Source organism: Homarus americanus, unplaced genomic scaffold (assembly GCF_018991925.1).
Source record: "Homarus americanus isolate GMGI-L3 unplaced genomic scaffold, GMGI_Hamer_2.0 scaffold11022, whole genome shotgun sequence".
Taxonomy (NCBI): Eukaryota; Metazoa; Arthropoda; class Malacostraca; order Decapoda; family Nephropidae; genus Homarus; species Homarus americanus.
This window is the reverse complement of record NW_024737068.1, coordinates 15646244-15664639: the sequence shown is the minus strand read 5'-3', so window position 1 is coordinate 15664639 and position 18396 is coordinate 15646244. Positions and strand designations below refer to the sequence as shown.

The 18396-nt window shown below is 39.4% G+C and overlaps 1 protein-coding gene and 1 long non-coding RNA gene across 2 annotated transcripts; both read right to left on the bottom strand.

Annotated features, from left to right (window-relative positions):
• Nucleotides 1–1913: 1913 nt before the first annotated feature.
• On the bottom strand, nucleotides 1914–10268 carry LOC121873008 (cell cycle checkpoint protein RAD17-like). The gene is made up of 12 exons (XM_042376248.1): nucleotides 10232–10268; nucleotides 9419–9490; nucleotides 9102–9218; nucleotides 8675–8794; nucleotides 7605–7749; nucleotides 7153–7339; nucleotides 6599–6727; nucleotides 6020–6204; nucleotides 5587–5793; nucleotides 4929–5158; nucleotides 4309–4558; nucleotides 1914–2304 (listed from the first exon to the last, which is right to left on the bottom strand). Exons 2-12 carry the CDS (start codon nucleotides 9443–9445, stop codon nucleotides 2075–2077), a joined length of 1827 nt encoding a protein of 608 aa, XP_042232182.1. The 5' UTR covers nucleotides 9446–9490; nucleotides 10232–10268; the 3' UTR covers nucleotides 1914–2074.
• Nucleotides 10269–15325: 5057 nt separating this feature from the next.
• On the bottom strand, nucleotides 15326–16487 carry LOC121872830. Its single transcript, XR_006090156.1, has 2 exons — nucleotides 16128–16487; nucleotides 15326–15752 (listed from the first exon to the last, which is right to left on the bottom strand). It is a non-coding gene; the product is annotated as an uncharacterized LOC121872830 (long non-coding RNA).
• Nucleotides 16488–18396: the final 1909 nt, after the last annotated feature.

Here is an 18396-nt window from a genome sequence, read left to right as displayed (position 1 = left end):
AACACATTTACATATACTAGTACATATACAGTATACACACAGCATCGTCCACCTCCGTATATAAACAAGTATACAGTGTAGTCTAAGAGCGACACAAGAAGCAAGAGTAAGTATAGTTTGGGAAGTGAAGCAACTATTGTATTATTACCAAAGGGAACTAAGGTAACTTGAAGATTGTATGTAAAGCGAATTACTTAAGTCTGTTCGTCACTCCCTCTGAACCATGAACCCAGAGATTAAAGATTCATGAACCCAAAGCAGTAAAGTGATACATTATTCACTCTATAAATGCTTCGTATTCATGAATCTGAATCCCGGGGTTCGTGGTTCACTGTACTACTGGTATTGTTGATTACCATATACCCTATTCGTATATTCTTTTTCAGCCAATCAGCTTGTAGTATTTGGGTTTCCGTGTACAGGTATATCGTTACTTCTGGGCATCGATCATCTCTCTCCCATCATGTTCTTTCCTCACACCATGATACCTGTATTGCTTTTAACACACTGGCCATCAGAAGGATTAGAATACAACAATATGAAATACAAACACCTTTATTGGGTGTCCAGTAAACAAAAGAGCATCTGAATATCATGGCCAGTTACTCCAAGAGAATTCTCTAACTGTCTTGGCATTTATAGTGTCTTAAGGTGTCTTGGTAATTCTCATATGATGAACTTGAGTATAAATTGCCATAAAACATTAATAATAATAATAATACAGGTAATAAAAATAATAATAGATGTAATAATAATAAACAATAATAATAATAATGATGATGGTAATATTTCACCACTGTTGCCAACTCCTCCTTGCTATGGCTCTAGGCAACTGATATCACAAGTACCAACACAGGACAAACTCTCTCTCATTCCCTCTCACCCAAGCAACTAAATACATAACAAAAATACAACTAAATACAGCCAAAAAATACAATAACTTGTCAATTCATTAAAGTATACACAGAACAAATGTATCATAAACCAAAAAGAAGAAAATTATTGTCAAGTATAAGTTTGTATTGTAAACACATTCTTGGATATACATCAATTTGTCCATTACGTTTAAATCTGAGGAAGTGTATGTATGTATGTCTCAGTCACATCTTGTATCTGTAAAAGAGATGTACAGTGACCCCTCCGTTAACGAACTCAATCCGTTCCAGAAGGTCGTTCGTTAACCGAAACCATTGTTTCAATGGGTTTTTGGGTAATTGGTTCCAGCTCACCGAAAATTTCCTTGATTCAACAAAAATGGTAGAAAAGTTCACTTACTTTGAGGTGTGTATGTAGAAGGCTCCTGGATGATGATGATGATGATGATGGGATTTAGAATGGGGGTGGAGAAGGAAGAAGAGAAGGCATTGGGGTGGAAGAGAAGTCACCCCATGGTGCCATTTCACCCATAAAATTTTAGCTCTCTGGTGTAATTCAAGATTATTTTCTTTAAATCAACACTGCACTGCATTATATATTGTCAATATGTAAAATATATTTCAAAATGACCAATAATTTGCTTGGAAACACAGAAAAAAAGCATTTAGTTGAAGAGAGTCTCAAGCAAGATGTTACCTCCAGTGAAAACAGAGAGAGACTAACTCCTGTTTGCTGTGTTAAGAGGCTGGATGCCGCGCATTAAACTAGTCACTTTACCTTCAATTATGTTCAATAATTGTTAAAATGACTAAAAAATTGAATATTAAACTTTTAAAATTATTGAATAGTATAAACTTCTTGATATTTACTAAAATAGTAAGGAATTTAAGCCCTAGAACCGATTAATGTATTGGCGGACTGATACTAAAGCTGGTTGCCCGGTCAGTGCAAGCGAAAACATGTTGAGGTCGGTTCGTAAGAACTTCGTTAACCGAATTTTTTTTCGATAACCGAATTGAAGATCCTTATGGAAGGAAGTTCGTTAATCGAAATTACGTTAACCGAGGTGTTCGTTAAACGAGGGGTCACTGTATATGACATTTATTATACTGTGTACTAAAAAAATATATACGTAAACTTATCGCCTCTGGATATATACAATACGGTATACAGCTAAATCGTCAACACCATAAACTGATCAGTCATCGTCAAACTCTTCTATGAGAAAGTCTTCCTCGGGGTCCTCCTCATTGGTCAATTCCTCGGTCCGTGAAGAAGAAGGAGGAAGTCGTCTGGTAGTGACTGTGTCCATGGTTATGTCGTGCTCTGTGATGTAGGTGTCGGCGTCGCACATGTCCAGCTGTTCACTGTTGTTGTTCGAGAGGATGCTTGAGAACAGACCCATCTCCTTTGTCCGGGAGAAATGACCTGCAAAGTGGTAAAAAAACAAGAGATTTACAGTAACATCTCTATTTAATGGACTATATATGGAGAGGAATTTATGTTATATTGATAGTCTGTTATATGTGAAACCTCCATCTAATGAATTATGTAGAGATGACTGTCCGTTGTATTGGGGGTCTGTTAGATGTGAAATCCCAATGTAACGGATTATATGGAGAGAGAAGTTCATTATATGGAGGTTTCACTGTATGGATATATACTGAATTGTTTATTTATAAAGTCATGAACACAAGTCTTGTCACCTCTTCTGCTGATACTCCAAGAATTTCGAGATCCAGACTTGTGAACCCGAGGCAGTCAACATTATTCTGGCCATAAATGTTTTGGGTTCGTGAGCATGAATCTCAGAGTTTGTGGAGCAGAAGAGACAAAAGGACTTCAGTTATTCATAGTTGTACTTAGTGAAGATAAAACACTGAATACATACATACAAAACCAGACATATACACACACACAGATTTAAACAAATATACTTGCATATACTATATACAGTGGTCCCTCGGTTAACGAGCACAATTCGTTCCAGCAGGTTGATCGTTAACCGAAGAACTCGTTAACCGAAACCATTGTTTCAATGGGTTTTTGGGTAATTGGTTTCAGCTCACCGAAAATTGCCTAAATTCAACAAAAAAGGTAGAAAAGTACACTTACTTTGAGGTGTGTATGTAGAAGGCTCCTGGATGATGATGATGGGAATTAGAATGGGGGTGGAGGAGAAGGGAGAAGAGAAGGCATTGGGGTGGAAGAGAAGTCACCCCATGGCACCATTTTACCCATAAAATTCTAGTTCTCTTGGTGTAATTCAAGATTATTTTCTTTAAATCAACACTGCACTGCATTATATAATTGTCAATATGTAAAATAAATTTCAAAATTACCAATAATTTGCTTGGAAAAACAGAAAAAAAGCATTTAGTTGAAGAGAGTCTCAAGCAAGATGTTACCTCCACTGAAAACAGAGAGAGACTAACGCCTGTCTGGTGTGTTAACAGGCTGGATGGCACGCCAGAAACTAGTTTCTTTACCTTCAATTATATTCATAAATTGTTAAAATGACTAAAAAAGTTAATATTAAACTTTTAAAATTATTGAATAGTATAAACTTCTTGATATTTACTAAAATAGTAAGGAATTTAAGCCCTAAAACCCATTACTGTATTGGCGGACTAATACTACAGCTGGTGGACCGCCAAATGCAAGCGAAAACATGTTGAAGTCGGCTCGTAAAAAACTCGTTAATCGAGGGATTGCTCGTTAACCGAAGTTAAGAATCTTATGGAAGGTAAATCGTTAACCGAGGCGCTCGTTAACCGAGGGACCACTATACAGTAAACCCTCGATAAATCACAATTTGATAACTTCTAATTCAATATAACTCTGAATGGCAGTAAAACATTCAAAAGTAAATTATTTTTTATTATTATTTTTACATAAGTCGCAATATTCTGAGATACGATGATGCACTCTCAGAATGGTTTAACACGTAGAAGGCTCTGCCCAGGTCAGCCACTCAGTTATGCATCAGTGGGCCGAGAAAGAGGATTCTCACCCACAGTTGCTCTATTTATTTTCACGTATGTTGTGCAAAGTGCTGGTCCACCACTATTGAAAACCTTAACTAGTATACATGTACAGTACAATAAGTGAATAATAACAAACATTTAAGGTTGGTACTGTAGTGTGCAGCGAGCCTCCCGATCACCCCCTCTTGACACAATCCACCTGGCACCACAAGTTTGAATTATCCACATCCTTTGCCTTGCAGCGCTGGTAAGTGTTAATTTTTGTGCAAGTTTCCTGATGATGGAAGGTTATTTTGGCCCAAAAGTTGGGTGTTGGGGTGGAACGAAAGTGCCTTGATATCTAGGAATGGTTAGAGCTCCATATACTGTATACCGAGTTATTAAGAGTTTCCTGTACGGTTATTGTGAAGCAGTATATCGGATATAAACATTATGTACAGTATACCTTTCCCTTGAGCATCCATAATCTTGGCCTTGAGCGGCACCACAGTAGTTGCTAGTTCCTCCGAGGTCAGTGAAGCCATACGGTATTCGTCCCTCAGGGCCGACGCACTCTGTTGTCCTTCCCTGAACACGCTGTACCACTGAGGCTTCGTAAACGATCGCCAGCCCCCGCCTGAACTGCCACCTCTGTTAGCGTGCATCAGACCTCTCACCGTCACTGAGGCCGAGTAGTCCTCCAGCACCTCCCGATCCTTTAAAGAAAATCAAAATTAGCAAAACCATCGTCAGTCTCAACAATGCAGTGGAACACGAGTGATGCAATTTTAATATTCAACTGAGACAATTACTGTATGATTAAATATGAAGGATGTTATTATGTTTGGCAATAAACTTTTCTGGGATCACCTGAAGCATCTCCACCCCAGCTTATTTCACCTAAGATTAACCACTCTAATGCTATTTGGGGGAATGAGCTTAGATTAGATTACTGTTAGGTTAGGTGAGGTTAGTGTTAGGTTAGGTTGGGTTAGGTTAGAATTAGGGTGGTAAATCTGTAGGTGATCTAAGCTAGGGTGGAAAGTGTTCAGCAGATGACCCCTCTTGTGTCGTGGAGCAACAAACCGTCCACTCAGCAGCCAGTACATCGGAGTCAGCTAAGTGTTGCATGACTTGACTGACACTCTCTATGTCTGGGAAGAAATTGAGGCAATTGTGATGCAGGAACATACTAAAACTGGTCGCTCCCATGGACGTGTTGTCATAGATGCTCTCCGGGTTCTCTAAGAGCGGTGTTCTCTCCTGGGGCTGAAGATGTTTTGGTAAGGGCTCAGTAACACCTTCGTCCTGTTTACCTGAGGAGACACACTAAATATAGTTTATTCTTCTTTCAATCTTGCTAAACCTTACAAATTATGGTGCTACATGTTAACCATCACACACACACACACACCTGTCCACTCTCACCTACTGTTAATCAACTACCCACTATGAGACAGGTCAACACACACACACACACACACTCTCTTCTAACATCAACCGGATCTCTCTTGATGTCAACCAAGAGTATGAATAGGACAAGGTGGCTTGGGAGATGTTTCTTTAATACTGTATATACCTTTATTATCTTCAAACTTTCCTCTGAACATTAACAGGATATTTTGTTATTTCCTTTTTTTACTTTTCCTGTCTCTTGACTTCTCATCTACAGCACCTTATATACTGTAGATATTTTGTGTATAAAATTACATCGCTGAATTGTACAAAGATATAAATCTCTTACGTTTACAATAGAGAACTTTTCCCAGCGCTCTGAAGAGGAATAGCGAGGCGTCTTTCCCTCCTACGGCAGCGAAGCCGTCGAGGTCGCTCTCTTGAGTTTTGGTTGATGAGTTCTTCTTCAGGTGAGATTTGGTCTGTGATTTTGTTCTGGTCAGCGTCCGACCTTTGCCTGACGTCCCGGTGAACAGACCCTCAAGTTGGTTTATGTCTGTTGGAGGTGTTATGGAAAGATTAGTTCACATACAGTATCTGATTCTCAAGTACTACTCTAATATTTTTTAACTGTACTGTATCCCTCTATCCCCTCTCTATCCTCCCCTTTTTTCTCTATCCTCTTTCCTTCTCCCTCTATCCACTCTTCTCTCTATCCTTTCTCCTCTCTCTCCACCCCTTTACCTGCACCCTTAAGACAATTTTAATCAGTGGTAACAAACCTTTTTTACACGCAAACTGTAGAGCGTTGATGGCACTTCTGATGTCACCTCCCGAAGTTTCAGCCAACATCTGTAGCGCCTCTTTGGTGGGGAGAGACTGTCCTCTCCCCCGGGCACACAAACTCTCCATCTGGACCACCCGACTCATAGCCTTCACCAACAACCCACTTGCTATGGGGTTGAACCTAAAAAGAGAAATTCGGTCTTAAATACATCGTCATACCAGGCCACGTTGATAATATTCCTATATTTGTGTTTAATATTTCACAACTACCACTTTCCTTGTGTGTTAGTAATGATTAAACCAATGGAAAGTCTGTCTAGGAGGAAATATGAATTATAGTGTGTTGACCGGAAAGCCAACTCAAGGTACAAGCTACAGTGTGACTTGACTGAGTCTCACTGTCAATAGACCTTCGAGGAGGACCTAAAACGATTCCTTACCTCTTAAAAGAAAATAAAAGGCTGACATTATTAACAATAGTGATGATGTATATATGACAATAGCTCTCTGTCTGTACTGTGTGTGCATATGTGACTGAAGGTAAGAACTACCACCAACAAACAGTCATCACCTACACAATATTAATGATGCCAAGTTCTTGCTGGAGGTCTGGTGGGAAGAGATGTTTGGCGCTGCTCTGGTGGTTGGTGGAGTCACTCATGATGAAGAAGACGGGGCTGGTGATGCCTCTCTCATTATACCGTCTGGGGAGGGAGGGAGGGAGAGACACACCGCAACTTACTAAACCACAATCTTTATACGTACTGGTTACATTGTCTCCTCTCTCTAGCTATGAACTTATCCAGTGGTTATAAAAATGATGTACTATTTCTAAAACTGCAAAAAAGAAAAGAAGGGAAATTGGAATTTCTTTAGATAGATTAATATGAGTATAAAGATCAAGGTAAAATATCTGGATTAACTTACAGAAGAAAGTACCGCTGCTGAATACTCAAACAAGTACAGCCAGAATTATTTGCTTCTTTACAGTGGTGTCGGCCTCCTATCTATGATCTTGGTACTTTTATTTTCAACAATTTGTCAATGGTGAAATAAGACAACAAAACAGACCAACTAAGACCCAAAACTACCTCTACTAATACACAGAAAAATGACAGCTAATACAAACCTCAATAAAGCGTGGAATGTGGATGGGTCCCTGTAGAAGGCATTAGGGAAGTCCTCCACACACACCACGTTGTCCTGTTTTCCCGTCCCACAAACGCTTCGGTATTTACTCGTACGGATAAAAAAATCCCAGAACTGTGATGTCTGACTGGCCGGCCTCACTGTGTCTCCGGGGATCCAAATGTTTTCTACAAGTAAGAAAATCAGATGATTATGTATTATATTATTTTAAAGCAGAATTAGAATAAAAAAATGTCATACAGCAAACATATCAACAGCCTGATTTAGCATTTATAACCAATACCAAAGAGGAAATGAAGAAATCAATGTACTGAAGTTGTTTTATCTAATGTTAAAAGGGTGTACAGTACAGGACATTTTGCCTTGAGTGATGGCTACACTTGGTCAGGTTAGGATGACATCAAATAGTGTTATATCATCCCATCAACTGACCCTGCTCCATGAATGATGAGTTATAAGGTGTAGTGGTCGGGTTGGTCCACTCCAGTAGGTTGAGTCCAGCCTCCTTGACCAACACCCTCACTGTGGCAGTCTTTCCACACCCGGCTGGTCCCGTCAGCAACACAAACTTCCTCCCCTGAAGGTAACAGTGACAAGTGGAATGATAATAATACAGTAAAACCTTTATTTAATGCACTACTGTATGTGGAGAGGAAAGTCCGTTATATCAAGGGTTTATTAGTCTGTGAAACTTCCATTTAATGGATTATATGGAAGGTGAAGTCCATTACATGGATTTTTCACTGCACTAACAATGCAGCGAGTCGTCACATTTTGTCGGAGATCCATTCTTGAGGACGACGATGAACTACGAGACGACCAACAACCGGATCAATTACCTCACTGACTTACACGTACAGTATTACTGCACAGGGAAGACGTGTCCCAACCAGGAACATAAACTGCTGTAGTTGACATAATTCGACTCACTATGAGGTCACAATAACAAAATGGAGAGCAATTGAATGTAAATAAAAATGTTTACCCAAGATGAGGCACAACAAAATGTCCCACACGGTTATTTGAAAGAATTTGTTTAATGTTTTGTAATGACAATCTTTACTATTTAAATGTATAAATATCTATAAATATTCTAAATGGTACATAATTTCAATATAAGAGTACAGTCTGTAATCAAATTCAGTAGAATATTATGTAACAAAAATGTAAATTTGAGTGACCAGAATTTTCCTAACAGTTGGACAAACCTGAAAGGGATTACATTTATTCTATTGATTAATTAACTTTTTAAGAGACAAATTAAGGAAAAGACAAATAATGGAGCCTTGAACTACGAGGACTGTCTGTAATAACAATAACATACAATAATAATTAACAATATCTATTCAGTGATATCATACAAGTATACAATTGATTTGGCATGTATAGTCTGTACAAAAATGCATGTATATAGTTCAGCATGTACTATATATAGACAATACAGGTACAGTATATAATTAAATATGTGTATAGCCAAGCCAAGTCAACCCACCCCAACACACCTTCATGCCAGATAAACTCTCCATCAGCCAATAGTCCACCACCTGCACCTTCTTCTTGTGGATAGCCAGGTCGTCTCGGGTCAAGGGGGAGTACAGGTCATTCCACAGCGCCGATCCTCCCTGGGAGGCGGAGAAATAGCACATTATCTCGTCGTTAATCACACAGGAACGAGGTGGTTATAACTGCATCTTGTCTTGTAGTCGTTACTTAAAATATATGCCGAGTCATTATTTTTTCCTTGTATAATTTAGATAGACAGACAGTAAATAGACAAGTAATATTCCAGAGCCTGTTACTGTATAGAGGCTTCACTGTCAAGAAGACAGATAGACAGATGTCGACAGAAGATAGATGGAGAGTTAGAAAGATACAGATAATTCCATGCAGCTGTCATTCACACAATACAGCTCTCTAGAAGTTGTTCACCTGCTGTATTTTCTTCCCAGGCTGAGGGAACAGGTCCTCCTCTCTGCCTCGTTTCCGTGCCGGAGGAGACGAGCTCAGGCCAAAGTCATCGAAGGCGGAGGTCACCCACGATGACCCCTGGAAGTTACGTGAACACAGAGAATTAGAATTAGATCGGAGTTACGGAAATACTGAAAGAATTAGACCCAAGTTATGAAACAGACCACAGAATTTGCATTAAGTACTTATTAATTATTATAATGATATAAAACCAAACTATAAATAAAAACGGAAAAAATTTAAAAGAAACACGATAATTATTTTCTATTTGTTTGTACCTTTATGCCGCTGTTTTTCAGAGACATAATGCTTGGAGGACGTCTGCCGCTATCAGTCCATCTCTCGAAAGTCTGGAAAAAGAGTTGATGAGGTTGAATGCAGTACAGTACAGTTTCTACCTAACCTATCTAACAACCTAACCTAACCACACCTAATCTAACCTACCTAACCAAACTAACATCCACACTAATTTAACCTAACCTATCTAACAACCTAACTTAACCACACCTAATCTAACCTAACCTAACCAAACTAACCTAACATCCACACTAATTTAACCTAACCTAATGCTAATCTAACCTATCTAACAACCTAACCTAACCACACCTAATCTAACCTACCTAACCACACCTAATCTAACCTACCTAACCAAACATCAGCACTAATCTAATCTAACCTAACCTAACCTAATGTTAATCTAACCTAACTATATAATTTTTAGAATAGTCTTAGTTACGTTAGGTTAGTTTAAGTTTGGTTAGTGTTAGATTAGGTTAGGTTAGGTTAGGTTAGGTTAGGTTAATTTGATTAGGCTAGACTAGAACTTTCAAGTGTTATAAGTAAGTCAGTAACACAAGTACCTTAAGTACATATTATAAGTAAGTATTCTAAGGACGTTAATAACACAACTATGAACTATAAGTACACTAAGCAACCAAAGATATAATTATCCTATTTATTTCATTAATTAATAACCTCTTGACCTTATAGTACAGTTATTAATAATGTCTTACTAAATATGTCTATTTTTATCTCCATGGCAAAGGTATTTAAGGGTATTTTAATAACCTAATTGGGTGGTTTAACTCTACCTCCTTGATGTACCCAGGTGAGTCTGTTTACCTTCTGATGTTATCTATAATACCGCGAACATAATAAATTTGAGGTAATTAATGTTTTAGGTAATATAAATTAACTAAAACTAATATAAATTAAAGAAGTTGTATTTAAATAATTATTAGATTAGGTTAAGTAAGGTTAAGTTATCTAATTTTGATAAAAAGGTTAATCATTTCGTATTATTGTTTGTGGTAATATATTAACACTAATTAACACACCTTTTGAGTAATGGTTGGGATTATTTCTCTTAAAGTTGTATTTTCTTTTAAGAGCGATAGTTGTGAGTTGTTGTAATAACCTAACAACTTAATACCCTAATCTAACCTAACCAAAACCTAACCCACATACATAACTAATACAAATTGATACAGCTAATTAATTTCTGGTTGGTAAGTGAATATCCTGTATACTTTGCCTAATTAAGTTAGTAGTTAATGTAGGTATTTGGAGGTAAACATAACGATCATTACATTACCCAACACCTAGTTACTAAGCTCCGCCCACCAGTGACGTCATATTCAATGCTTCACGAAACACCAAGGATTCGAATCACTTCATGAACGAAGCTCCGAGTCACGAGTCATGGAGCTGTGAAGCTAATTTGGCATAGTCCTTATCTATGTAAACCAACACGTATATATTTGTCTTAGTAAACACAACTCAGTGTTATTGTCTTGTTAGTGATCCACAAGTTGTAATATTTCTTCCCTGACGTAAATGATTGTCTTATATGAATGATGTTTCAGATGGAGATGCTTCAGTTTATTGTGAGTGAGTGAGAGATACCTCGAAGCTTCAGTAAACTTGAGGGCAGAGGAGGTCGGTGTGGTCACTCTGGCTCACAACCCATCTGTCCTGAACGACCAAGGACGCGTCGCTCCCGGGGCCGACTGACTGTCTGTAGTAGCTAAGTACACGTGATTGTGGTGGTGCTGAAGTGACTGTGGTAATACTGGAGTGATTGTGGTTGATCATTAATAAATCTAGTATCAATGTCAGAGAAACATGACCAAAATACCCAACTTCTCCATAACCGTAAAAATACTCCAGTTGTGAATCCCCTTCTGGCTAACTCGGTGGATGAGGTCACTCACTTGTTTCTAGGTGGGGCAGCCAATGCATGTCAAGTAGGGTTGGTGTCCCACTCCACTTGTGTCCCACTCCACCTGTGTCCCACTCCACCTGTGTCCCACTGCACGTTTGCCCCCTTGAAAATTCATGTTAAAATCCTTGCTCGGACGGTTGTGTACACCTTTCAGCAGTGGCATGTGTAGGTCTCCGGTACCCGATGTGGATGACCTGTACCTGTTAAGACTCGGGGCCCAATTTTTGCTGGCGAGTCATCTAGGAATATCCACAAGTTTGTATATTGAAATCCTTGTGAATGTACATAGAAATAGGTAATTTGTATAGGCAGGGCCGGGTTAAGGTTACTAGGGGCCTGAGGCACAGATCAACTTGGGGCCCCCTACCCTCAAGGTATATATAAATAACAAGAACAAAATATACCCAAATTTATCAATGATTTCATCAATATTAAGCTTCTGCAAAATAACACATTTAATGTTCTTAAGAGACAGAAAATTGAGAGTTTGCTAGGACATCATTGACGAAGTTCATGTTTATACGCTTCAACTTCAAGAATGTTTGGATTTGGGGGCCCCTGAGAGTCGGGGGCCTGAGGCCAGTGCCTCATGGTTAATCCGGCACTGTGTATAGGGATTAAATGGGAGGGTTTGTATATCTGGATTATATCAAGAATTGGCGGATTGATTCGTGGATAAATTGTGTAATAGGAAAAGGGTATAACTTCTGGGTTAACATATTATATTATGTAGCTGTTAGATGGTAAAATTCTAAATATTTAGCCTAAGATAGCCAGGTAATTTGTATAGTTTCGAGACAAGATTGCCCTAAACCCCATGTACGTAATATAAATAGTGTATATATATGCTAAGACTGGTGTATATACTTTCAGCAGTGGCACGGTACCCTCCAGGCCTCGGGGTCGACTCCCGGACGTGTAGAGGAGGAGACGCGGGAGTCTACAGTAGAAGGTTCGTAAGTCAAATTCTTTTATCTTAATTACATCCCAGTTATTTATAGGCGAGGGAGATTACCTGGATAAGAGATAAAAATACATGAAATTGGGGTTAATATTTAGAAGTTGCCAACACATATTGTCTTGTATAGGGGAAAAGAGAAAAACAATTTATTCTATAGTGTTTGTCAAACTTATCAAGAGGTTAAGGTCACAGCTGAAGGTCAATAATCGTGGTATGTTTCACGTGTTTTATGGTAGGTAACCCGTAAATATTATGGAATCATCTTACGGGTTCAAAGTTGGCATGATCCTGGAGGCTTGACATAACACTTCAGTCCAGGAGATCCGAAGGTTCTGTTAGCCTTATCTTACGTTGGCCAAAGAACAAGAACTAGGAATTAATGTTTGAATGTGTAAGTATAATCAGAATAGAGAGTAATTGGTTGTACTGAGTGAAAGGAACTTTGAGGTCTTTGTGAAATAAAAACTGATGAACCAAGTAGTGAACTGGGGACAAGTGAAGGGAGTAAATTCACGATTGTTGGAAGGGTCAGTGTTGAGTGATAAAATATGGAGTTGAAGGGAAGAGTGAGGCTCGGTCCCAAGTCACATAAGAGACTAAATGCAGTAAGTTGATGGACTGTGTGTGTATGCAACAGGGAATGGGGAGATGGAGAGAGAAAGAAAACGATTATGGGAAAACTTGAATAACTGTTTCAGAAGTTTGTGTGAGTGATAGATTTATATGCAAGAATTGAGGAGTTGTTTGAGCTGTAGGGGACGTAAAGCATCTAAGGAACAAGTTGATAGTGGAATATATTGTATACACACCAGAGTAAAAATAGGTACTTGCCAAACACTTCTCAACACTATAAGCTCTATGCAATCTGAAAAATCAACGGAGAATTTGAAACCATTCCAAGATGACAAGACCCATTCTGTTCACTCTTACATCCATCGTGTTCAGGTGTTGGAGAGGTTCTTGCTTAGTGTACAATAAATGAATAAAGGTTTGTTATGATGATGCTGGGCAGAAGACTGAAATGGAAGATGCATGATGCGGATGTTGAGAGAGGAAGTGAACTGTGTGGTCATTATTAGGTAGACGTGAGTGAGTAGATGGATGAGTCGAGGGAAGATGGTTAATAGTATAGGAAGTGAAGCGTGGGTCAACAAGGTGAGGATGAAGAGGAATGGGGTGGTGGTAGAGCACAGTTGAGGGGCAATGAGAGAGAGAGAGGAGACGGAGATAGTTCACTCATCCTTAAACTACTGATGATATTTATGGTGGTAGGGTGTGGAGGATGGGTGTGGAGGGAGGGTGGGTGTGGAGGGAGGGAGGGAGGGAGCATGAGTGTGGAGGAAGTATTAGAAGTGAGAAAGAAGGAATATCAGCAGATAGCATGATGGGTGATGTTGACTTGTGCGAGGCGACAGAAGTAAACTAAATATATGTAGGAATTGTGGAAGATGAGGTATTACTCCAGGACAGATCTAGCTCAGCAGAAAGTGTGATAGGGAGTGGATAGGGAGTGGATAGAGAGTAGGTAGGGAGTGGATAGAGAGTGATTTGAATTCTTACCTGAGCAAACCACTATTTTTTTCCTAATCACTTGTTCATTTAACAGGAAGAAAAATAAAATATCTGGCCAGGGAGGATGAGGACCACAGTTTGGCGTCCAGATGACGAAGCTCCACCAAGAGAGAGAACCAAGAATAGTGAAAAGGTACATCTGCCCACAACATCTGGACCCGTCACTAGGAACTGTTTTGTGTAGTAGTAAGTGTTATGATACGGCCACAGATATACTGAAGCAGATTATAACAGTGTTGACAAGTTTATCTATTGATGAGAGGAGTGAGGGAAGGACTGTGTGTGGTGTAGGAGTGAGGGAAGTGGTGTGTGGTGTAGGAGTGAGGGAAGGACTGTGTGTGGTGTAGGAGTGAGGGAAGGACTGTGTGTGGTGTAGGAGTGAGGGAAGGACTGTGTGTGGTGTAGGGAAGGACTGTGTGTGGTGTAGGAGTGAGGGAAGGACTGTGTGTGGTGTAGGAGTGAAGGAAGGAAGTTAATTTGTGAAGGATTGAACTGAAAATGGAGTCGTGTTATTAACGTTAAGACTTTGTTATAATCTGTTTAGTGTGTGACGTTATCACTAATGTTTGGTGTTATCAACAATGATCATCTTTGTTCAGCTTAACATTATATTTCTGTTGATCTTGTGTGTGAACCATTGTAAAGTGAGTTGCTTTAGTTCCACTTATGGGGTATACTGCTGGTGGTGACGTCACTGCTCCTGTAGTGTGTTCCATCACTGGGGCAGACTGCTGCTGGTGACGTCACTGCTCCTGTAGTGTGTTCCATCACTGGGGCAGACTGCTGGTGACGTCATTGCTGTCTTCTACCAACAAGCGCCCCAGGTGACTTTAGCCTACTTAAAGGACAGAACAAGCAAGTTGTAAATAAGTAATTATAATTGCAATAAGTTCTTAACGATCATTTTGTATTTAATGACGGGAGTAAAATATTTCTGTTATGCAAGTAAAGGGATATACAGGACAGATCAGCGAGGACTTAGTGTTGTACCTTCACTTGTGTTACAAGAGCAGCAAGTCCAGACAAAACACCATCACTTGTCTGTTCAGTATATTCTTAATTTTTGGTAATGAAAATATTTTCTTCCCGCCGTTGTAACGTAATGGTTAAGACCTTATTGTGATAATTACTTTATATCTCCTTACGACTTTGTAAGGTTTATGTTAATCTCTGAGCAACATTTGTATTACTATTTTTGTATGTTAGACTATTTGGTTGTTTTTGTAAAAAATAAAGTTTTCATTGCTATGTAAAGTCTCTTACTTACTTAAATTTTAGGAAAAACCTAAAATGTGTAACCTGGTCACTTTAAACAAGGCAATCGAGATAGGCTATACGAAGTCGATTGTGTTGAAACAAACCAGATGTTACTCGACAGTTCTAAATAGGTGAAACCCTAGCGTACAGAAGGTCTATGAAAACTGGAGGACAAGTTAAACATTTATTATATAGATAAATGCACTTATTACATCAGGTTGTGTTCACTTGTTGCTTGGAGAGAGATCAGGTCACTGCTGTAGGTCGCTCCATATGTTGCTTGTGGTCGGGTCACTGTTGTGGGTCGCTCCATATGTTGCTTGTGGTCGGGTCACTGCTGTGGGTCGCTCCATATGTTGCTTGTGGTCGGGTCACTGCTGTGGGTCGCTCCATATGTTCAGGTCGGATCACCCATGTTTGGAAACCTGGTCACCGCTGTGGATCACCCCACATGCTTGTAGAGGTAAGGTCACTCCATGTTGGCCGTAGAGGTAAGGTCACTCCATGTTGGCCGTAGAGGTAAGGTCACTCCATATTTTGCTTGGAGACGTCAGTGGTTGAAAGCCTCAAGTATAACTGGATGACTATCTTCAATTATCTGTAGAAAAAAGTTAAACATTCTGGTTGAAAATCTTAAAACCTTTAGAAAAAATGTAAAAGGTTAAATTAAGTTTAACATGATTTTTTTTACAGAAGAAATTACAAAACTTTATAACTATTTCGTCTTACCCGAAAGATACTTTACAAAAACTATCCAAACTCAATTTTGTAATGTTTAGTTTACTTTAAAAGGAAACATTAAGAACCAAGAAAATTGGCTTTAATTGAAAATACTAAAACTTAAGAAAATGACCAATTGATTTAAACTAAACAATGTCTTCGATTAAAGAAATAAATATGACAAATAAACTGCAATTTTAATTTAAACCCGATGGTTATTTAGAAAACCCGACATTGAAAAAAATATCAATACTCAAGAAGTGTTGGTCTCACAGCTGGTACAAGGACTCGTACAGTAGCTGGTCTTCCTCTCAGCTGGCGAGATCTTTACCATACTCCACCACTCCGTCAGCTATCCCCCCACCAGATCAGATCAGGACTCCTGCAACAAGAAATGTATAAAATATAATAGTTAGTAGAAATCCATAGGTTGTACAGCCAAGATAATGTACTCCTGTACAGTCCCCTTCACTAATACGTTTACAGGGAGTCATCAGGTAGTGTATTGTGGCAGCCCTGTGTTTTACATTCGACAGACGTTAACTTGCAATAGTATAGTATGGAATCCGATTAAAACTGCATTAAAACCAATCTCAATTTGTGGAATGCTTACATGACGAGCCCCTGTAGACGCACTAGTGAAGGGGACTACTTGATGTAATATAATGCACCCGTAGTGTACTTATCTTATGGTTCCTTCGTCTTAATCTCAACATTCAATACAAAACGCCATGTCAACAGAGCTTCAGTTCATCAACAAAGCAAAAGGAAGAATAACAAGCTGGAACTACTGCCGCGAAAAGTACAGCGTCTCGTACATATCACTAAATATTTCTTTATGTTAACTTTCAAAATATCAAGTTCCCAATGTTGTGGTCTCAAGAACAAGAACCGACAATAAGTTATTACTAAATTAACGTTTAGGTTCTTATCTCCAAGTCTTAAATATCCCATCACAATCTAGAGGCTAGAAATCCCTCCCCAGGTCAGAACCACAACTCGAGGGACCAACACCGCTTCACAAATTAAATAAAACTAATATACGTTTTGCTGTGGTGTTCATTTATGGTCCAAATTAACTAATAAAGTCACACCTCAACATTATCTCTGCCCTTGATACCTGAACAAACTTTAACAGCTTTGGGATGTAATGTAAATTATCGTAAATAAACAAGGTTAACTAACGTAAACTAACTGATACCGGCGAGTACACTACAGTACTTTTACCTGTATGTAAGTCAAGGATTATAAGAGTGGAACGTACCCGGTGAGCTGGCAGGGTATTGTACGTCACAACCCGTCAGCCGGCAGAATCCACCGGTAACAAATATTCTCCGGCCAGCTGTACCCGTCATCAGCAAATCCCATCAGCCGTCAGCAGTATTCAGCAGCAAAGCCCATCGCCCGTTAACAATAATCAGCAGCAGCAGTTGTAACGGTCACGGAGCAGCAGGAAGTCGTCAGAAACAACACTGAGAAGTACTGTGTGTGGCAGCTCCAACACCACCTCTCCCTGTGATGTTTCGAGACGTAAATGAGGCTTCGACTCATCCATACTTAACTCTGAACCACCCGAATCTCACTTTACTAACGAAGATATAAACATTCTTACGAACTACTAATGATAAAATAACAACCTAAAGTAATAATGATTAACAATTTCACTTATTAAACCACAATTACTTACTTAATTACAAAATCCATTCGGGAAATTGAATCCCTGTTCGAGGCCAGTTTCGAATTCTTGTCCATTGGTGTTTTCTGGTTCTGGTAGTGACGTCACCAGTGGGCGGTGTTTGTAAAGGAGGTATTTGGACTACCAATTGGCTGTTCTGTTGTTTTATTGAATTAACAATCGACGAAAGTGATAATACACGTTTACTTTAAAAATTTAATACAATTAAATAAAAGTAACAATAATTCTGCTTCTTGCTGTTCAGTTCTGACCAATAATATAGACAGAGGGTTAGTTAGGCTGCCACCAGTTGAGGCTTGGTAAAGACCAGTCAAATTATGTCTCGTTTTGCTCAATTATATGAGGAATTTTGAAGCAATGACGTAAGTTTTATTCAGATCAGGGTAGTTAGTTGTTGACTTAGCAGACATAAGCATTTATTAATTAAAATCCTCATACAAGTTCACGTACTGTACGTTCACCATGCACATACCCAGTGTAGGCTTACAAACAGGCTGTTATTCCTATATGTGACAGGATCCAAATAAATTTGACACGGATTTCACGAGATTGCTGTAGCCCAGCGATGGCGGCGAGAGTGTGTTGGGCGCCAGGGGAGGAGGGGAGAGGGTCATTTGAGCCTCGCTAGCGCAGAAGTGCTGTCACTGATGATAGGCGATTCCGGCGTTCAGTGCGGGCATAGGTCGCCCCCTAATGAATGCCCGCGAGGATGGCTATGCTCTCAGTGTCAGTGGAGGAGGCCCAATCCTGGACTCTGATTTACCTGCGGGCCTGGCGCTCAGGGATTCACACGGCTGCCCCAGCGTGATAATAGACCCACCACAGT